Here is a 22,861-nt window from a genome sequence, read left to right as displayed (position 1 = left end):
GGAACATGAGTGGCCACTGTCATGGAGACGGGGCACTGGGTAAACAGTGAGGGGCCTTGTCGGCTCTGCTCAGAAGTTTGAGTTGTATACTGAAAGCAGAGGGGTTGTTGATTTTGTTGTCATTCTTTGTTTTAATAATATGTGTCATGTATTATTGTTTTATTGAAGTATAGCACAGAAGTGTAGAAAATTGCACAATTCATATGTATACAGTTTGATGAATCATCTCAAGGGAAATGCACCTCAGTAACCACCACCCAGGTCAAGAACATTCTCAGCCCCCGGCAAGCTCCTTCATGCTCCGCCCAACCTAACCCACTCTTCTGACTTCTAATACTGTGGGTTCATTTTGGCTATTCTCAAGGTATGATACTACTAAGAACAGGAACATTCCTGTGTATATTTCGAGGAGGGGTAGCACAAGGATTCATATCTGTTGGGTATATGTCCAGGAGTGGAATTTGCAATGAAGAGTTATAAAGGGCTCTGTGACATTGTCATAGATGTGCAACAAAAGTCGACCCTGGCAGCGGGGTCAAAGATGGCCTGGAGGGTATGGTTCCAGGCTGCAGGGGAAAGCTGGGAGGCTGTGGTCATGATTCAGAGCTCCCCAATGCAAGGCTGACTGATTTCAGCCTCCCCAGTGCCTGGGACAGATGTCTTTAAAGTTGCTTGTGAGGGCTGTGGCAGAATTTAAGACAGTTATGAAGACTTGGATGTCAAGATGTTGGGGAACATGAGGAGTTAATTAAGTCCTGGATGGCAAAGCAGGAAGGATGCTTGGAACTATGATGGTGGGGTAGGACAAAGTAGAGTTTGGTGAGGAGAGTCAAGTTGGAATCCTGAGTTTGAGGGTCCTGTGGGATGTCCAGAGTTTTGTTAGCAGTTGGGTCAGCAGGTAGAACACTCAGAAGGCAGATCTGTGCTGGTGACATTGTAAGCCACCAGCACAAAGCCCAGTGCATCAATCAGGGTGCCTAGGTTGTGGGTAACAGAAAATCTAATTCAAAGTGATTAAAAACATTTATTCCTGTAAAGAAGTCTGCATAACAGACAGCTGCAGCACTAGTTAATTCATTGGATTAACAGTGTCACCCAGTATCCAGAGTCCTACTGTTTTTCTGCTTTACCATTCCATATTTGTTGACTTTGTCCCAAAATAGACCCCTCATGGTTATACGATGCCATGACTTCTCAAATCTCTTTGCCTGTGGTTATGTCCCAGCCCACACCCAAGTAACCACTTACAAAGAGGTCGGGACCCCTGCATTAAGGTTTACCTTCTAGCATTCACTACTTTATTCCTCTTGTTGATGGAGAGTGAGGCGACTGTGGGGAAGTTAACCTAAGGCATGCAATGGAAGGTAACTCAAGCCTTAGAAAAGAGAGGATGTGGACAGAAAGGAACTGAAGACAAAGCGTGAAGGAAAATCAGGATTTTATAAGGTCGGGAGGTCTACAACTTCTGGCCTCCTGAACTCGGGGGTTTACTGTTTGGAGAAAGATGACTTTGGATGGGCTGGGATGAATCCAGGGGTGGGAAAGGATAGGTCAAGAGCCGTGTGTGCCACAGGGCAATAAGTGGTTTGGCGGCAGCCTGATCTTGTCCTCAGCTTGGTTCAATCTGTCCTTTAACAGGGAGTTTCTCCGCTGTGGAGTTGGAATCTTCATAATCAAGATTGTTTTTTCTTGAGAAAGTGTATTAGTTCTGGTTGAGTCAGTCACACAAAGCTATCATGAAACCTGAGAACTATCCAGAGTTGAAAAGTCTATGCCCATTTTGAAGAATCAAGGATTATTAAACTTTGGTGAAATTTCTAACTTTGTAGTCTTCCTAACTGGGGAAAGGAAATACAATCTTTTAAATTAAATTAAAAAAATTAAAAGGTCAGGAGAAGGAAGAGGAGCCCTTTTTGGAGGCCAAGATGGAACGATTAGAAAGATCAGCATAGGACAGGGGATATGGTCATGGAAGCCAGGGTGGAGAGCGCAGAGGTGTGCCTGGCACACAATAGGAGTCTACTACATGTTTGCGTGGTGGGGTGGAAGATGCCCTAGCACAGAGAGAGCAACGGAAAGGAGGTTAGAAGAGCCAGCGGATACTCATTTGAAGATCACTGCTTTCTTTATGGAGAGGGGCATTGCTGCAGGGTGCCGGGGGCAGTCAGAGGCTTGCACAGCCCTGAATTATGATGAGTGATGACGGGAACTCATTCAAAATTTGGTGATGCTGAGAAAGATGGGGAAGGCTTCCATGGCAGGGCAGATCGAGAGAGAGGGTTTATTTTTACTTTTGGGTTGGTGGGTACTTGGTCTTATGTGTAGGCAGGGAAAGATAGCGCACAGGAACATGTCAGCTTGCAGATCACATAAGAGGAGATATAGGGTGGTGGACGCTGCCTGGAGGCAAGACTCCAGTCACTGGGGAGTGCCTATGCCTGTGAACTAAAGGGTAAACCATGCTCTGCTGGATGGGGTGTGGTAGTTGATAGGACAGTTACACAGCTGCCCTGGGGCCAGATGCTTCCTGAAGATCAGGACTGACATAAAGGTGGCACCTCCATGCTTGGTGACATGATTTTCTTCTGAACTTTTAGGAGAGGGCAGACTTATAACTCTATCAGAGCTGATAAGCACTCTGAATTTCACAGGTTTGTAGATAAGCGAAAGAGAGAAACTAAGGTGTAAAGAAACCATAAACAATGAGTCTTTAAAGGACGTGGCCCAATCCCTTCACGTCCATGCCTGGCGACATGTCTTATTGCACAGTTTTATAGGTGACTCTCCAGAGCCCCAAAGATGAGTGGATCTGCACACTTTCACACAGCTCTAGTCTTAGGGAACGGGGGACCGTAGGCCTCCTGTGTCCTAGCTGACAGTTGTTTTTTTCTTTTCAGCTCTAGCATTCCAAAACCAGGAGGAGCTTCTAGTATAGGGGTCACAGGTATCTATAGGGGCCTGGGAGGTCAAATAAATCAGTAGAATCAGATGGGGCATTACAAATTGAGTGGCAGGCAATCTAGTTGCATGTTAAATAGGTTGGAATAGTTTTTACTTCACAAAGAAATTTTTTCTCTTCTGGTTTTTCTTGAAGCATACTTCCCTTTCATTCCTTTTATTTTTAATTTTTATTTTTTATGTTTGATAGAGATCTGGATAGAGGTACATTCTATCTATTTTGACAAATCCAGAGTCCCCATATGATACTCAGTGAAACTTGTACTTGGCCACAGTGCCTGAGAGCAGCAGAGCAGGCCTGGGGCCACCTGGGAGTTTCTGTCCTTAATACAGCAGTGCCACCCTTCAGCCCTGGCTGTCCCAATTCATGAGAACCTCCCCACTTTAAAACTGGTGATTCATTCTTATTTCTATAAACACATTGTGCACACCCGACAAAGCATGCCTGCAAGCTAGACCCAGCCTCACCCCCAATTTTCCCAGGTGCTAAGGACCAGGGAGAGAAAGGGGCTCTTGAGGCCACTGGTGGTGTTCACTGAATAGTATTAGGAAAATTTCATGGCTTCATCATTATTTTGTATTTAGTGTAAAGCCATTTTTGAAACTAGTTAGTCTTATTCATTTACTTTATAGGGAGTGAAAAGTAACATTTTCTTGAAATGTCCACGATACGCCAATATGTGTGTGTGGATTGAGCTTCTTATTCTGTCTCCATCAGCACTGGCCCGTGTTTGTGGAGATTAAAGACCTGTTGACGTTGGTGCCACCCCTCGTGGGCCTGAAGGGGAACCTGGAGATGACACTGGCATCACGACTCTCTACAGCTGTAAGTAGATATCTGGACATCAGGGCCACCTACCTGCAGGGAAGGACATCTCCATACCACCAGGTGTCCCGGAAGTAGCTAGTAGGTGGGTGGGTCGAACTCTCCGAAAAGACAAATGTTAGGTTTTGTTCTGTCATGATGCTCTATCTGGTCACTCTTCCCAACCTGTCCTATTTTTCCATGGCCAGTCATATCTACTGGTGAGACGGCTTTCTCATTTAACCCAATGTCAGATAGGGCTCTGAGTCCCTGTGCCCAAGTCTGTGTGCTGCCCCTGCTCAGCCGCCTGGACCCTGCTCCACACATTCACAGTGAAGACATAATGAGCACCGCAGGCTTGATGGAGGATTGAATGCTGTTAACGATCTCTGTGATGGGGTGGATATTCTCCAGAGGGCCTCCTCGAATGCCTGCAACCAGAGGTATTTTCCTCTGGGCTCTAACATGGTTTCTAGCTTTGCCACACTTCTCACCTCTCCCAGCTATCCCAGGAATTGATTCTTTTCCTCTTCTCTGATGCTCATTTGATATCCAGTATGTGAAAAAGGTTTGTGGCAAGATGAAGTACGGCATGTTCAAGAAACTGAGAGAAGAGCTGAAGTGCAGAGGGCAAGGGATGGGGGCTACTTGGAACAGGGGGCTGGAGACAAAGGTGACGGGTGGTCAGCTGAACAACAGCCCCCAAAGATGTCCATGCCCAAATCTTTGGGGGCTGTTGTTCAGCTTACCTGTGAATGTTACTTACATGGAAGAAGTTTTTGCAGATGTAGTTAAGTTAAGGACCTTGACATGGGAGAGCATCCTAGATTACCCCAGTGTCATCAAGGGTCCTTATAAACGGGAGGCAGAGGGAAGTTTCAGACAGCAGAGAAGAAGGCCTATGAGAGAAACAGAGTCCAGAGAGAGGATGCTCTGCCATTGGCTTTGGAGATGGAGGAAGAGCTACAAGCCAAGAAATGTAGCTCTACCTGCTGGAAAAAGCAAAAGAACAGATTCTCCCCTAGAGCTTCTGGAGGGAACAAGGCCCTGCTGACATTTCGATTTTAGCCCCATAACACTCATTTCAGACCCTTGGCCTCCAGAACTGTAAGAGAATAAATTTCTGTTGTTTTAAGCCACTAAATTTGCAACGATTTGTTGTAGCAATAATAAAGAACTGACCATGGGGCTAGATCATGTAGAGCACTGTAGGATCTTGAAATGTTTCAAGCAGCAAGTAGTGACATGATGCAGACATGCACACACACACATGTACATGCATGCCCACATATGCACATACCCACGCACACACACAATTATATTGGTCAGTGTTTGGGAGGGGAAAAAATAATGTTGGCTATCTCTGCCATATTGGCATTTCAGGTGGTACGTTTTTATTTCATAATGCTTGACTGCATTTTAAACACTTCCCTATAATGATCATATCTTGGTCTTGTATTTCTTTTAAAAAACATAAAATATGGAGAGGAAAAAATGATTAGTGTGATTCATTACAGTGGTCTATCCAAGAACAGCCTCATTATCATCACATTAAAGGCATTCAACACTCTTTCTTTTTTTTTTGTAATCATTGTATTAAGGTATAAATTATTACAATAAAAACTCACAAATTTTACATGTATAGGTCACTGACTTTTTACAAATTTATCTGTCTATCTTTCTATCTATACACCCATGTAATTACTACCCCAACCGAAATATAGAATATTTCCATCTCCCCTAAAAAATTCTCTCATTTCATTTTACAGTCAGTTCAGTCTCTCCCACTACTCCATCCTGGCAGCCCGTGATTCAGTTCCAATCTCAATAGATGAGTTTTTCTTTCAACACCCATTCATGATTTTAAAAAATACTCTTAGTGCAACTTGAAAGAGAAGAATATTTTATTTATATTGTTCTGGATGTTTTAGCTGATGTAATAAGCCACGGAAAGCAAATGAGAGCCTTAAATATTGGAAAGGGGGAGAAAAACTTGGCATTGATATGCTTATCTCCCTAGAAAACTCTAAGCAAATCACCTGTTAAAACTAATAAGCTCAGTAAAGTGACCCTTTTTTTTTTAAGATTTTTATTAAAATGTACCTAACACAATATTATATTAGTTCCAGGTATACACCGTATTTATTCAACATTTATATACCTAAAAAAGTGATCACTATGATAAGTCCAGTAACCGTCTAACACTGTACAATGCTATCACAATATTATTGACTGTATTCCTTATGCTGTACACCACATCCCAATGACTGTTTTGTTTTATGCGTGAAAATTTGAACCTCTTATTCTCCTTCACCCTTCTCCCCACCCCCCTTTATAAATTTTTCAATTACAGTTGACATTCAATATTATTTTATATTAGTTTCAGATATATAGCGTAGTGGTTAGACATTTATGCAATTTACAAAAGGATCTCCCTCATTAGTCTAGTACCCAACTGCCACTATACATAAGTTACCACATTTTTTTACTGTATTTCCAATGTTTTTCTTTACATCCCCATGATTATTTCATAACTGCCAATTTGTACTTCTTAATCCTTTCACCTTTTATATCCCACCCCCTAACCCTCCTCCCATCTGGCAACCAGCAGCTCGTTCCCTACATCTATTAGTCTGTTTCTGTTTCGTTTGTTCGTTTATTTTGTTCTTTAGATTCCACAACATATAAGTGAGATTATATGATATTTGTCTTTCTCTGTCTGACTTATTTCACTTAGCATAATACCCTCCTGGTCCATTCATGTTGCTGCAAATGGTGAGAGTTCATTCTTTTTATTGACCAAGTAATATTCCTTTGTATATATGTACCACAATTTCTTTATCCAGTCTATTGATGGGCGCTTAGGTTGCTTCCATATCTTGGCTATTGTAAATAATGCTAATAATGTTGAAATCAACATAGGAGTGAATATATCTTTTTGAATTAGTGGTTTGGATTTCCTTGGGTAAATACCCAGAACTGTAATTGCTGGGTCATAAGGTAGTTCTATTTCAAGTTTTTGAGGAACCTCCATACTGTTTTCCATAGTGACCACACCAATTTGCAGTCTCCACATTTTCACCAGCACTTGTTGGTTTTTGATTTATTGATGATGATAGCCATTCTGACAGGTGTGAGGTGATATCTCATCGTGGTTTTAAATTGCATTTCTCTGATGATTAGTGATGTTGAGCATCTTTTCATATGTCTGTTGGCCATCTGCATGTCCTCTTTGAAGAAATGTCTATTCAGGTCCTCTGCCCATTTTTGAATTAGATTGTTAATTTTGTGGGGTTAAGTTGTGTGAGTTTTTTTTAAAATATTAAGTATTAACCCCTTATTGGATATATCATTGGTGAAGATCTTCTCCCATTCAGTAGGTTGTCTTTCCATTTTGTTGATGGTTTCCTTTGCTGTGCAAAACCTTTTTAGTTTGATGTAGTCCCATTTGTTTATTTTTATTTTGTTTCTCTTGCCCAGAGAGACATTAGAAAAAATATTACTAGGAGCAGTTTCAAAGAATTTACTGCCTATGTTTTCTTCTAGGAGTTTTATGGTTTCAAGTCTTACATTTAAATCTTTAATTCATTTTGAGTTTATTGTATATGGTATAGGAAGATGGTCCAGTTTCATATTTTTGCACATATCTGTCCAGTTTTCCCAACACCATTTACTAAATAGACTGTCTTTACCCACTGTATATTCTTGCCTCCTTTGTCATAGATTAATTGGCCACATAGGCATGGACTTATATTCTGTTCCATTGATCTATATGTTTTTATGCCAGTACCATGCCATTTGATTACTATAGACTTGTAGTATAGTATCAGGTAATGTAATACCTCCAACTTTGTTCTTCTTTCTTAAGATTGCTGTGGCTATTTGGGGTCTTTTGTGGCTTCATATAAATTTTAGAATTATTTGTTCTAGTTCTGTGAAAAATGCCATTGGTATTTTGATAGGGATTACACTGAATCTATAGATTGCTTTGGGTTGTATGGACATTTTAGCAATGTTAATTCATACTATCCATGAACATGGTGTATGCTTCCATTTATTTGTATCTTCTTCAATTTCTTTCTTTAATGTTTTATAGTTTTCCAAGGACAATTCTTTTACTTCTTTGGTTAAATTTATTCCGAGGTATTTATTTTACTTTATTTTATTTTATTTTATTTTTATTTTTATTTTTTTAAATATAGAACGTTTCATGAATTTGTGTGTCATCTTTGCACAGGGGCCATGATAATCTTCTCTGTATCATTCCAATTTTAGTATATGTGCTGCCGAAGTGAGCACTATTTTATTTTATTTTTGATGCAATAGTAATGGGATTGTTTTCTTAGTTTCTTTTTCTGATAATATATTATTGGTATATAGAAATGCAACTGATTTCTGAATATTAATTTTGTACCCTGCTATTTTACTGAATTCATTTATCAGTGCTAATAGTTTTTTGGTGGAATTTTTAGGGTTCTCTATCTATAGTATCATGTCATCTGCAAATAACAGTTTTACTTCTTCCTTTCCAGTTTGGATGCCTTTATTTCGTTTTCTTGTCTGATTGCTGTGGCTAGGACTTCCAATACTATGTTGAATAAAAGTGGTGAAAGTGGACATCCTTGTCTTGTTCCTGCTCTCAAGGATACTTTTAGCTTTTCCTCATTGAGTATATTAGCTATGGGTTTGTCATAGATGGCCTTTATTTTGTTAACTTGTGTTCCTTCTATTCCCTCTTTGCTGAAAGTTTTTATCGTAAATGGATGTGGGATTTTGCCAAAGCCTTTTTCTGCATCTATTGATATGATTATATATTTTTTATCCTTCGTGTTGTGTATGTGGCGTAGCACATTAATTGATTTGCAGATATTGAACCAACCGTGTATCCCAGTAATAAATCCTACTTGATCATAGTGTATGATATTTTTAATGTATTGCTGAATTCAGTTTGCTAATATTTTGTAGAGAATTTTTGCATCTATGTTCATCAGGATATCAGCCTATAGTTTTTCTTTTCTTTTTTTTTTTTGTAATGTCTTTGGCTTTGGAATCAGTAATGGTGACCTCATAAAATGAGTTTGGGAACCCTTCATCCTCTTGAATTTTTTGGAATAGTTTGATAGGAGAAGGATAGGTGTTAATTCTTTGAATGTTTGATAAAATTCACCTGTGAAACCATTCAGTCCAGGACTTTTGTTTGTGAGGAGTTTTTTTATTATTGATTTGATTTTGTTAGTAGTAATCAGTCTGTCAGTCTGTTCAGATTTTCTGTTTCTTCTTGAGTCAGTCTTGGAAAATTGTATGTTTCTAGGAATTTATCCATTTTTTCCAGGTTGTCAAATTTGTGGGCATATAATAGTTCACAGTGTTTTCTTATAATACTTGGCATGTCTGTGGTGTCAGTTATGACTTCTCTTTAATTTCTGATTTTATTTATCTGGGGTCCTTTCTCTTTTTTTCGTAATGAATCTGGTTAAAAGTTTCTCAATTTTGTTTATCTTTTCAAAGAACCAGCTCTTGGTTTCATCGATCATTTGTATTGTTTTTTAGACTCTATTTTGTTTATTTTTGCTCTAGTCTTTATTTATTTACCTCTACTCACGTTGGGCTTTGTTTGCTATTCTTTTTCTAGTTTCTTTAAGTGTGAGGTTAGATTGTTTATTGAGATTTTTATTGTTTGTTGAGGTAGGCCTGTATTGCTATGATTTTCCCTCTTGGGACTGCTTTCGTGCTGTCTCATAGATTTTGGATCTCTGTGTCTTCATTTTCATTTGTCTCAAGGTATCTTTCGACTTCTTTGATCTCATTGTTAACTCAATCATTGTTTAGTAGCATGTTAGTTAGCCTCCATGTATATGTATGATTTTCAGGTTTTTTTCTTGTAATTAATTTCTAGTTTCAGAACATTGTTTTCAGAAAAGATGCTTGGTATGATTTCAGTCTTTTTAAGTTTATTGAGACTTGTTTTGTGGCCTAACATGTTTTCTGTCTTGGAAATGTTTCATGTGCACTTGAAAAGAATGTATAGTCTGCTGCTTTGGGGTGAAATGCTCTAAAAATATCAATTAAATCCATCTGATTTAATGTGTCATTTAAAGCTGCTGTTTCCTTGTAGGTTTTCTGTTAGAAAGATCAATCCCTTGATGTCATTGGAGTGTTAAAGTCCCATACTGTGACTGTATTACTGTCTATCTCTCCCTTTGTGTCAGTTAATATGTTTTACGTGTTTAGGCACTCCTATGTTTGGTGCACAAATGTTTACTGGGGTTATATCCCCTTGCTGGATCCCCTTTTCATTATGCAGTGTCCCTCTTTGTCTCTTATTATAGCCTTTGTTTTAAAGTCTGTTTTTTCTGATATTAGTATTGTTACCCCAGCTTTTTGTTGTTTGTTTTGTTTTCACTTGAATTAAATATCTTTTCCATCCCTTTATTTCAGTCTGTGTATATCTTTAGATCTGAAGTGTGTCTCTTGTAGACAGCACATGTATGGGGGATCTTGTTTTCTTATTTATTTAGCTATCCTATGTCTTTTGATTAGAGCACTTAATCTATTTACATTTAAAATGACTATAGTTATGTAGTTATTGCCATTTTATTATTCGTATTTACGTTCTCTTCCTCCCTTTTTTAAAAGAAGTCCCTTTAACATTTCTTGTTTACTGGTTTGGTGGTGATGAATTTCTTCAGGTTCCTGTCTGGGAAGCTCTTTATCATTTCTTCCTCCATTTTAATTGATAGCATTGCTGGGTAGCCTAGTCTTGTTGTAGTTTCTTGCTTTTCATCACTTCATCACTTGCTTTTCAATACTTCATACCAGTGCCTTCTAGCCTGCAAAGTTTCTGTTGAGAAATCAGCTGACAGTCTTATGGGTCTCCCCTGTAGGTAACTAACTGCTTTTCTCTTGCTGCTTTTAAGATTCTCTTTGTTTTTAACCTTTGATATTTTAATCATGATGTGTTTTGGTGTGTGCCTCTTTGGATTTATCTTGTTTGGGACTCTCTGTACTTCCTGTACTTGTATGTCTATTTTCTTCACCAGATTAGGAAAATTTTCAGTCATTATTTTTTCAGATAGATCCTCAACCCCGTGTTTTCTTTCTTCTCCTTCTGGTACTCCTATGATGTGAATGTTGTTACGCTTGATGTTGTCCCAGAGGCCCCTTAAATTATTTTCATTCTTTTTAAATTCTTTTTTCTTTTTTCTTTTCAAATTGCTGGTTGAATCCTGTGCTTCATATCTGTTGTTGATTTCTTACAGTGTATTTCTTATTTCAGTTATTGTAGTCTTTTATTCTTACTGATTATTTTTTATGGTTTCTATGTCCTTTTTTATGTTTACTGTCTCTTTGTTGAAGTTTCACAACTAAGTTCCTTAAGCATCTATATAACCAGTGTTTTGAACTCTATATCTGGTAGATTGCTTGCCTCCATTTCATTTAGTTCATTTTCTGGATATTTTTTCTGTTTTTTTCACTTGGGACGTGTTTTTTTTGTTTCATCATTTTGGCTGTTTCTCTGTGTTCATTTATATATATTAGGTAGATCTGCTACGTCTCCCAGTTGGCACGGTGGCCTGTGGGGCCCAGTGGCACAGTCTCTTGTCACCTGAGCCTGATGTTCCAGTAGTACCCCTTATACTGGGTTGTATATGTCCTATTGTTGTAGTTTAGTCTTGATTGCTGTTGTCCCATCAGTGGATTAGATTGACCCTAAGACTTACTGGCTGTGAGGATCGGCCACAACCACAGGGTACAAGCTGTTGTGCAAGGGCTGACCCCACAAAGCAGGATTCACCCCAGCAGGCTCTGGTGCTTGCCAAGACCACCCTTTGGGTGTGCAACTTGTGGGGCTAACCAAGTGGTGTTCTGTTGCGGTTTGAAGCCAACCACCGGGTGTGCTGGTTCTGGTACCTTTGAGGAGGGGTTTCTGTGCAGCCCAAAGTCAGCCGTTGCCTGTGACTGGTCCAGGGCTATCTGGTAGGAGCTACAAAGTGATCCACCATTGGTTGCTGGTTACTGTCTGTGCTGGATCTGGAGGTTTGTGGGAGAGGCCATGCTGCGAACCGAGGTCAGTTTTTACCAGTACTGGGTCTGAGGCCACTCAGCATAGGCCCAGGGTACCCTGAGGCCTGCCACTGCCTGCTTGCTTTCCAGAAAGCAGCTTCTGAAAGAGCCTAGGGTGGTATGGGATTTGGGTGGGGCAGGGTATCAGAGTCACCACTGTAGGAGAGTGGTGTTTAACAAGTTAATGCAGATTCAGTTTTGAGTTAATGCAGATTCAGATTTGATGCCAGTTCTGAGCCTGGGGCCACTCCACAAAAGGCTCAGAGCACACTGAGGTCAGCTGCTGCCTGCCTGGGACCTGCAGACCTCCAAAAGTTGTCCAAGAAAGACTTTAGTGTTGACCAACACCAGCTGTCCACAGGCTGCTGAAACAGCCTCTGGTGGTACACGAATTAGTGATGCGGGGTCTCAGGAAGTCACCAGTGTGGGTCGAGTGGTGTTCAGTGGGTTAATGCAGATTCAGAAATGGTGTCAGTGCTGAGCTTGGGGCCACTTTGTAAAAGTCTCAAGAGCACATCAAGCCTAGCTGCCACCTATTTGAGGTCCGCATGCTGGCAAGAGTTGTCTAAGAAAGACTGCAGCATGGGCCAACACCATCTACAGCAGCCTCAAAAAAACTTCTGGTTGTGTGCAGATTGGATGGGGTGGAGTCCCAGGGAGTCATCAGGGTGTAGTGAGCAGCACTCACCAGGCCAATGAAAACTCAAGTTTGGCCATGTTGGGGGACGGCTGAACACAGGATGTTGTAGCCGCCAGCCCCCGAAAGACACATGGACCACCAGGAATCAGTGAGTCATAGGAATCACACTCTTTATTCAGCCAGCTGGGTCTGCCAGCGGTACGCAGACCCCAAATCAAGCAGCCCCGAAATGTAGAGATACAGGGTTTTTAAGCCTAAAATCCCATTCTGCATTCTGTCTGAACACAAAGGTCTATTTTTCTCCTATTCACTACCTGTCAACCTATAGGTCGGGGTGTGCAAGTGGGGAGTACAGAAGCAGAACGCTTGTTACCAGAATGTTATATCCCTATGATCAAAAGCCTTTTGTTCCCATGGCGATAGTCAAACAGTAATTTTCCTACAAGTAATAAATCTCAAGTAGTCATTCTTCAGGCACCACGAGGGCAATGGCGGCTTTCCCTCCAGCCCTCGGTCTGAAGACACACACTCAGTGTCTCCCTATATGTCTCTGGCAGCTCCTGAGCTGCTGTTTCTCTGCTGGAGCCCAGGGTGAGTGCCTAAAAGTGAGAGAGGGGGTCCTTTAAAAGGACATCTGGGTTTCCAGCCACCCTTCGTCTCACCTGGATGGACAAAATCCCCACTGATTTTTACAGCTAGATGCAACAGGGGGCTCCTCTTCCAGCACTAGTGCTCTGGGCTGGGGAGACCATTGTGAAGTTGGGACCCCTTGCTCTTCAGGGGGACCTCTGTAGCCAAGATATCTCTCCCAATTTTCGACTGCTACACATGAGTGCAGGGCCAGCCCCTTTCACATCCCACCCCTCCTACCAGTCTCCAGGTGGCCTCTCCTTTATATCCTTAGTCGTAGGACTTCTGTTCAGCTAATCTTTGGATGGTTCTCCAGGTTGATTGTTCTATGTTTTAGTTGTAATTTTAATGCAGTCATGGGAGGAGGCAAGCACAGCATTTACCTACTCTGCCTTCTTGACCAGAACCTCCAGAATCAAAGTGACCCAGTTTTAAAATATCTCGATGAAATTTGAAACATACATTTATATATATATGTATTTATATATTTTCATACCCACTAAAATAATCATTAAAAATACAGTTGGAAAAGAGATACCTTTGAAACTATTAACTTATTTTAAAGCATCTACAGACTGAAGCCTCAAATAGAAATCTGTAGGACCTATGCAAATAAAACAAAACTCTATAAAGGGAAATATAGATTTGTTAATACAAATCTTGACTGGGAAAAGTCAATGTTGCAAAGTTATCAGTTCTCCTGGTTTTAGTTTATAAAATTAATATAATTACAATTAACATGCCAAAAGTTTGACAATATTAGCTTATCTGGAGGAATGAGTGAGAATAGCCAAGAAAATATTGGTAGGAAAAAAAGAAAGAATACTAATGGCGAAATTTGACTTTAAGATTTTAAAATTTAACCTAAAGGCATAGTAATTAAAATATTTTGCAACCAGTCTCAATTGAAATTTGTCATAAAACAAAAGAGAACATCTAGAAATAAGCTTAGATATATATGAATATAATCTATTATATACTAATTCTGGCATTTTAAATCAGTAAAAAATGTATGAATTATTAATAAATGATTCTGAGATAATTGTTTTTTCTTTAGAAATGTTTTCTTTAATTTATGTCATACATTAATACATATTTTGAAAGACTGAATAATTTAAAGTAAAGCATGATACAAGAAAAACATATCAGTATTTTTAGAATCTGGTGACAAGAAATGCTTTTTAAGTAGTGGAACAAATGCAGAATCCATAAAGGAAAATTAATGGCCTTGTCTCAATTAAATTGGAGGCTATGTAATAATTTGTTTTAGTTTCCTAGGGCTGTCTATAACAAAGTACCACAAACTAAGTGTCTTAAACAATAGAAATGTATTGTCTCAAAGTTCTGAAGTTTATAAGTTCAAGATCAAGGTATTGACAATGTTGATTCCTTCTAAGGCTGGGAGGAAGAATCTGTTCCATACCTCTCTCCTACCTTCTGGTTGTTTGCTGGCAGTCTTTGGTGTTCCTTGGCTTGTAGACACATCAATCCCATCTCTATCTTTTATCTTCACATAAAGGTCTCCCTCTGTTCCTGTCTGTTTCCAAATTCCCCCTTTCGATAAGGACAGTGGTCTTATTGGACTAGGCACTCACCTTACTCCAGTATGACCCCATCCTAACTAATTACATCTGCAACAATCCTATTGCCAAATAAAATCACATGCCAAAGTGCTAGAGTTAGGACTTAAAATTCTTTGGGGGGAACACAGTTTTACCCATAACAATTTCCTTGGCATATATTTTAGAAGGGAATAACCAAAAGGGGAAAAAGTCATATAAAATAACAGAGAGATTGTATCTTCAAATAGCTATGAAGCTCTTATATCAAAGATATGATCTTTTTTTTAGGGTTTATCAATGTGAAAATAAATGTTCATAAATAAATGAGAATATAAATCAATATAGAAAAAATTCTCAATCATTGTTAGTCATCAGTGGATATTCATTAACTGATACTATTTTATTTCATATCAGGTTGGCTCAAAAGACTATGAATGTGTCCACAGTTGGCAATAGTGTGAGAAATGAGAATTCTCAGGTACTAATGCTGACAAGCATACTTTGGTATAGGTTTTCAGAAGGGCAATTTATAAAACTGTAAATATATGTAAACCCTTTACCCAGAAATCGTTTCCGTTACTTTTCCTAAAGAAAAAGACATGTACACAGAAATCTCAGTACAAGAATGTTCTTACAGAGTTTTTTTTTCTCTACTTTTTATTTTGAAATAACTATAGATTCACAGGAGGTTGCAGACAGTATAGAGAGGACCTTTGTATTCTTCTCCCAGTTTCCTTTAATCTTTATATCTAATGTTAACTATCATACGTTACCAAATCCAGGCAATTGACATTGGCACATGCATGTGTAGAGTTCTGTGTCATTTTATCGTGAGTAGATTCGTGTAACCATCACCACAATCAAGATACAGAGCTGTTCCTCACCACAATGATCCTTCAGGCTTCCCCTTTATAGTCCCAGCCACCCCCTCTTCTCTCCTATCATCTCTAATCTCTGGCAACCACTGTTCTGTTTTCATCTTTACATTTTTATTGATTTAAGAATGTTACATAAACAGAATCTTATAATATGTGACCTTTTGAGATTGGCTTATTTTCACTTGGCATAATGTCCTTGAGAGCCATCCAGTTTGTTTATTGTGTATATCAATATACTTCATTGTTTTTATGCCTGAGTAGTATTCCATGGTATGGATATACCACTGTTTGTCTAATTATTCACCTTTTGGAGGACATTTTGGTTGTTTACAGTTTTTGACTATTATAAATAAAGCTGCCATGAATATTTGTGTAGAGGTTTTTGTGTAGAACAAGTTTTCATTTCTCTGATTTCTCTAGGAATGAGATTGCTGGCTGGGATAGTAGTATTTGTTTAGTTTTTAATGAAATTGCCAGAAAATTTTATATATTCTCACCAACAGTTTTGAGATATGCAGTTTTTCTTCATCCTTGCCAATAGTTTGTATTTTCTAGTTTTTATCATTAATTAATAAGTGTGTAGTGATATCTCATCTATGTGTTAATTTGCTGAATTAAGCTGAATTAATAAGTGTGTAGTGATATCTCATCTATGTGTTAATTTGCATTACCCTAATGACTAACAACGTTCAACATTTTTTCATGTGATTATTCACCATTTACAGATCCTTTTTAAATTGTATTACTGTTTTTATTGTTGAGGGTTTTTTCTACAACTTTTACGTAAATATTTTTAAATTAATTTATTTTTTATGGTGACATTGGTTAACGAAATCCAATAAGTTTCATCTGTACCCTTTAACAATAAGGCATATGTATATTTACACTGTGTGTTCACCTCCCATAGTTAAATTTCTTTCTCTCATCACATTCATTTATTTTAGCTTTTACTTCTCTTGCTTTTGAGGTCAAATTCATAAAATCCTCTTTAAGCCCAAGGACCTTGAGTTTAGTTCTTATGTTTTATTCTATGCATTTTATTGTATCAGGTCTTATATTCATGTCCTTAATCCATTTTGAGTTAATTTTGGTGTGTGGTGATAGACAACAGTGTAGTTTCATTCTTTTGCAGGTGGCTTTCCAGTTTTCCCATCACCATTTATTGAAAAGACTTTCCTTTCTCCACTGTATGTTTTTGGCTTTTTTGTCAAAAATTATTTGCTCATATAAATATGGGTTTATTTCTGGACTCTTGATTCTGTTCCACTGGTCCATGTGTCTGTTTTTCTGCCAATGCCATGCTGTATTGATGACTGTCGCTTTGGAGTATAATTTGAAGTCGGGCAGAGTGATGCCTCCAGCCTCGTTCTTTTTTCTCAGGATTGCTTTGGCGATTCGGGGTCTTTTGTGCTTTCATACAAATCTGATGATTTTTTTGTTCTATTTCTTTTAAAAATACCGATGAGATTTTGATGGGATTAATTAAATCTATATAATGCTTTAGGTAATATGATCATTTTAACATTTTATGTTGATTCTTCCAATCCAAGAACATGGAATATCTTCCCATTTCTTTGTATCTTCTTCAATTTCTTTTAATAGGGTCTTATAGTTTTCATTATATACGTCCTTCACATGTTATGTTAGATTTATTCCTAGATATTTTATTCTTTTTGTTGCAATTGCAAAAGGAATGATTTTTTCCACTTCTTTTTCTGACACTTGATTATTAAAGTATAGAAACACTATGGATTTTTTAACATTGATTTTGTGCCCAGAAACTTTACTATATTTGCTTATCGTTTCTAGTAGTGTTCTTGTGGAGTCTTTAGGGTTTTCTATATAGAGAATCTTGCCATTCACAAATAGTGACATTTTGACTTCTTCATTTCCTATTTGGCTGCCTTTTATATCTTTCTCTGGCCTGATTGCACTCGCTAGGACCTCCAATATTCTATTGCATAAGAGTGGCAATAGTGGACAGCCTTGCCTTGTTCCTGATCTTAGACAGAAGGTTTTTAGTTTTTCACCATTAAGTATAATGTTGGCTGAAGGTTTCTCATATATGACCTTTATTATATTAAGTTACTTTCCTTCTGTACTGATTTTGTTAAGTGTTTTGATCATAAATGGATGCTGTATCTTGTCAAAGGCTTTTTCTGCATCTATTGATATGGTTATATGATTCTTATTTCTTAATATGCTTATGTGGTGTATCACATTAATCAATTTGCATATGTTGAAACATCCCTGTGTCTCTGGGATGAAGCCCACTTGATCATGGTATATAATCCTTTTAATATTTGTTGTATTCAGTTTGTTAGTATCTTATTTAGGATTTCTGCATCTATGTTCAGGAGCAGTATCAGCCTGTAGTTGTGTGTGTGTGTGTGTGTGTGTGTGAGAACTTTACTAGGTTTTGGTATCAGGGTAATATTAGCCTCATAAAATGAGTTGGGAAGTATTGCCTCCTCTTCAATTTTTTGGAAGAGTTTAAGGAGAATAGGTTTTAAATCTTCTTTGAATATTTGGTAGAATTCACTGGTGAAGCCATCTGGCCCTGGACTTTTACTTTTTGGTATATTTTTGATGATTGTTTCAATTTCCATACTGCTGATCAGTCTATTTAAATTTACCAGTTCTTCTTGATTCAGTCTAGGAAGGTTGTATTTTTCTGAGTACTGGTCCATTTCTTCTAGGTTATTAAATTTGGTGTTATGTAATTTTTCATAGTATTCTTGTATGATCCTTTGTATTTCTGTGGTGTCTATCATAATTTCCCCTCTTTCATCCCTGATTTTGTTTATTTGTGTCCTTTGTCTTTTTTCTTTAGTGGGTCTACCAGAGATTTGTCAATTTTATTAACCTCAGAGAACCAGCTCGTTCTATTTATTTTTTCTGTTTTTTGTTGTTGTTGTTGTTGTTGTTGTTTGTTTGTTTTCAATTTCATTTATTTCTGCTCTCATTTTGATTATTTATTTCCTTCTGCTAACTTTAGGCCTCATTTGTTCTTCCTTTTCTAGTTTTTTAAGATGAAGCATTAGGTTGTTTATTTGGGCTCGTTCTTGCTTTTGGAGATAGGCCTGTAATGATATGAACTTTCCTCTTATGACTGCTTTTGCTGTGTTCCAAAAGTTTTGATATGTTGTACAACCATTATCATTTATTTCCATGTGTCTCTTGATCTTTTTATTTCTTCTCTGACCCAGTTATTCTTCAGTAGCATGTTATGTAATCTCCATATATTTGTGGTTCTTCCTGATTTCTTTATGCAGTTGATCTCTAGTTTCAAAGCATTATGATGAGAGAATATGGTTGGTATGATTTCACCCCTCTTATATTTGTTGAGGCTATCTCTGTGTCCCAGTACGTGGTCAATCCTTGAGAATGTTCCATGTGCACTAGAGAAGAATGTATAAGCAGCTGTTTGGGGCTGGAAGGCTCTGTAAATGTCACTTACATCCAGTTTGTCTAATATGTCATTTAAGGATGTTATTTCCTTATTGATTTTCTGTTTAGATGATCTATCCATTCTGACAGTGAGGTATTTAAGTCCCCTACTATGATAATGTTTTGCTCTGTTTCTCCCTTTAGTTCTGTTAGTAATTGCTTTACATATTTTGGGGCACCTTGATTGGGAGCATAGATATTAAATGTTATGTCTTCTTGGTACATGATTCCCTTTATCATTATGAAGTGTCCCTCACTATGTTTCTTTACCTTTTTTATTTTGAAGTCTATTTTGTTTGATATTAGTACCATTACTCCTGGTACTAGTTTTATATATATATATATATATATATATATATATGTATATATATATATATATACTATATAGCTACATATATGTATATATGTATGTATGTGTGTGTGGTGAGGGTCTGGTATATGTGTCATATACCTTATGTCCATTTTCTGTTCCGCGCCCCTATCTCCATTCCTCTTTTGCAAATTGCTTAGTGGCTGTTATATATATGTATGTGTGTATATGTATTATATATATATACATATATATATATACGATAGTCCATTTTCTTCTGCCATGCCTTATCTCCATTCCTCTTTGCAAATTTTGATATTTGAAATCTCCGCTTTTCAGTGTTTGTTGTCTTAATTTGTCCCTATGTATGCTGGACATTCATTATTATCTTGCTATAGCAATTCTCTTCTTAATGTTTAAGCTTATAATGCCCTGTTCTTAGTAAGGATTATACTCCTCTGCTTCTATTTGTCTCATAGTCACCTTACTCCTAATTATGTATTTTTTTTTTTTTGTCATTTTGTTTTAGTTGAGCTGACGCCTTTCAGTATTTTCTCTGGTACAGGCCTCATAGTGGAGAATTCCCTCAATTTTTGTATGTCTGTAATTTCTCCTTCATATCTAAAGGAGAGCTTAGCTGGATACATTGTTCTAGGCTAGTAGTTCCTTTCACTTAATAGTTTGAATATTTGATTCCACTCCATTCTGGCTTGTATGGTCTGTGCTGAGAAGTCCAACGATCATCTAATGGGTTTTCTTTTATAAATTACCATCTTCTTCTCCCTGGCTGAATTTTGTCTTTGTCATTGATTTTTGATAATTTTAATACAATGTGTCTTGATGAAGACCTTTTTGGGTTGAGGTAATTGGGTGTTCTGTTGACTTCTTGAATTCCAAGCTCCCGCTCATTCCTTAGATTTGGGAAATTCTTGTCAACTGTTTGTCTGAAAATGCTTTTTACTCCCTGCTCCTTTTCCTCGCCTTTGAGAATTCCCATTATTCTTATGTTTCCTCTCCTGATGGTATCAGCTAGTTCTTGTATTTCTCTTTTATTGCTTTTCATTCTTCGGTTTCTCTCTCCTTCCTTCTGATTGATTTCTAGATTTCTTTCTTCAGTATCACTGATCCTTTCCTCCATTTGGTCAACTCTATTTCCCAAGCTTGCTACTTCATTTTTCAACTCTTGCAGTGTGTGTTTTGTTTGTTTGTTTGTGCGTGTGTGTGTGTGTGTGTGTTTATCTCTAGAACATCTATTCTGTTCTTTTTGAAGGTTTCAGTCTCCTTGCTAAAGAACTCATTCTGCTCATCTAGTTGTTTTTTCAATTCCTGATATTGTTGATGTGACTCTTTTCGGAGCTCACTGAGTTTTTTCAGAAGTACCATTCTGAATTCTCTGTCATTTAAGTTGCATATTTCTATGCCTGTAAGCTTATTTTCTGGAGATTTTTCTCTTTCTTTCTGAGATGCCTTGTCACCTTGGTTGTTCATGGTGTTTAATGGACTATTTCTCCACCTGGGCATTAATGGATGTGTATTCAGCTTTTTTTCCAGAAAGAAGATTTATTATATAAAAGTCTCTCTTTAGCCTGCTGCAAGAAGGCGCTTTTCTTTTGATTTCCAGTAGGTGGCGTCTTAGCCTCTTGGATCCCTGCTTTATATAAAGCCTTAATAATGCCTTTTTTTCTTATAGATGTTTAATCACGCTCACTACTCTCAATCTCGGTCCCTGTCAATGTACGCGACAGTTTCGGTAGTGTTTGCTCAGATTCCCCTGGGGCTCTGCGGTGTTCAGTCTCGGAGGTTATGGGGGGAGGGCCCCTCTGGGTTGGGGGTTGCGGGCTGTAGGTCAGCCTTAGTTTTGCAACCACTGCTGATAAAATTCAACTGTCGTTTCTCTGCCTTCTCTCTTCTCTGCTTTCTGCCCTGATGACTGGGCCCTTTCACTGGCCATGTGGAGCTCACAGCACTCCTAGGCAGGGCTGTTCAGGGAACTCGCTGCACCTTCTCCTCTACCCCTCTTTCTACAGGGAGCTCAGGCGGCTGCGATAGGCAGCTTCTTTATTTCTCCTAGTCGTCTGCCCATCACGCGAGGGTCTGACCTGTGGTAGCTCTTATGCACAGAACCCACACTCAGACATGATGGTGTGCAGTTTGTGCGGTTTTTGTTGAGTTTTAGCTGTTCAGCTTATTGTTGTTTCAAAGAGAGAGATCTTGGGATGTCTCTCACTCCGCCATGTTAATCCAAACTCTACTGTTGAGTTTTGAGAGTCCTTTATAAATTCTATGTATCAGTCTTGTCAGATATGTTGTTTGTAAAAATTTTCTCCCATTTTGTAGCTTGGCCTTTCATCCTCCTAAGTGTCTTTTATAATATTTTAAATTGTTGTAAAATACACATAATGCAAAATTTACCATCTTAACCATTTTTAAGTGTATAGTTCAGTGACATTAAGTATATTCACATTGTTGGGCAGCCATCACCACCATCCATCCTAGAACTTCTTCATCTTCCCAAACCAAAACTGTACCCACTGAACATTTAACTCTTCATTACTTCCCTCCCCAGCCCCTGGCAACCACAGTTCTATTTTCTGTTTCTATGAGTTTAACTACTCTGGGTACCTCATATAAATAGAATTATACAGTATTTGTCCTTTTGTGACTGGCTTATTTCATTTAGCATAATGCCCTCAAGGTTCATCTATGTTGTACAATGTTTCAGAATTTCTGTCCTTTTTTATGCTGAATAATATTCTATTGCATGTATAGTCACACGCTTCCTAAAGACTGGGATATGTTCTGACCAATGCGTTGTTAGGCGATTTCTTCATTGTGTGAACATCATAGAGTGTACTTATACAAACCTAGATGGTATAGCATACTACCGTCAATGTACGAAACATCCAAATCTGTAGAGAATTTTTATGAATTTATTTGAGCCAAATTGACAAAATCTCAAAGAATTAAGAAAATCCTCCTGAGAATGGCAGTTTTGCAGCTTATTTTATACATTAAAATAAAAGGAAGAGACTTAAGAAAGGTTGCATGAAATCCATTGGTGCTAAATTAAGGGGGTGGGAGAAAGCGAAGTGGGGTGATATCTAGGACTGGATACAAAAATGAAATGCAGAGACACATACTTCTTTTACATTGGTGGCTACAGGATAGTTAATAAACATTTACAACACAGAGGTGGTATGCAGGCAACAAATAACGAAGAAGAGTCCTATGGTCTCCTGCTCTGGCTGTAGTGCCTTCAGGCATCAGGAAAAGATTACTCTGACATTTCAAAGGTATGTTAGCTTAGAGGCAAAAGGACAATAGGCTCACTTAGGTAAAGATGGACTTTTGTTAAAGAAGCTACAGGCCTAGGATGTGACTATCTGCCATGACTCACTTTTAGTTAGGAATTTTTATGTGCAGACCACCCTATATGGTGTAGTTATTTTCAGTCTCTGAGTTTGTAAGGCCCACATTACAGGCCTCCTCTCAGTATGTCAGTGTGGCCCCTGTTTCATCCACACTACATTTCTAGGCTATGTGGTATAGCCTGTTTCTCTGTAG

General features: G+C 38.2%; 1 protein-coding gene and 1 non-coding gene across 28 annotated transcripts in view; one reads left to right on the top strand and one right to left on the bottom strand.

Moving 5' to 3' along the window:
• Window positions 1-22,861, top strand: part of SLC41A3 (solute carrier family 41 member 3) — a 99,229-nt gene that overhangs the window by 33,077 nt on the left and 43,291 nt on the right. For 23 of the 27 annotated variants that reach the window (XM_039843556.1, XM_039843554.1, XM_039843561.1 and 20 more), the window contains one exon: window positions 3,677-3,784. The exons of 3 other annotated variants lie outside the window; for them this stretch is intronic. In XM_039843556.1, the coding sequence (XP_039699490.1) occupies window positions 3,677-3,784 (108 nt within the window). Of the gene's footprint in view, window positions 1-2,925; window positions 2,945-3,676; window positions 3,785-22,861 lie in introns of those variants that run through there. One more of the 27 variants, XM_039843576.1, reaches the window with a different exon arrangement.
• Window positions 7,956-8,062, bottom strand: LOC120587026 (U6 spliceosomal RNA). Its single transcript, XR_005648854.1, has one exon. It is a non-coding gene; the product is annotated as a U6 spliceosomal RNA (small nuclear RNA).

This window comes from Pteropus medius, unplaced genomic scaffold (assembly GCF_902729225.1).
Source record: "Pteropus medius unplaced genomic scaffold, Ma_sr-lr_union100, whole genome shotgun sequence".
In the NCBI taxonomy this organism is placed as follows: Eukaryota; Metazoa; Chordata; class Mammalia; order Chiroptera; family Pteropodidae; genus Pteropus; species Pteropus medius.
The sequence above is the reverse complement of the archived record's forward strand: the minus strand, read 5'-3'. Positions and strand labels throughout refer to the sequence as shown.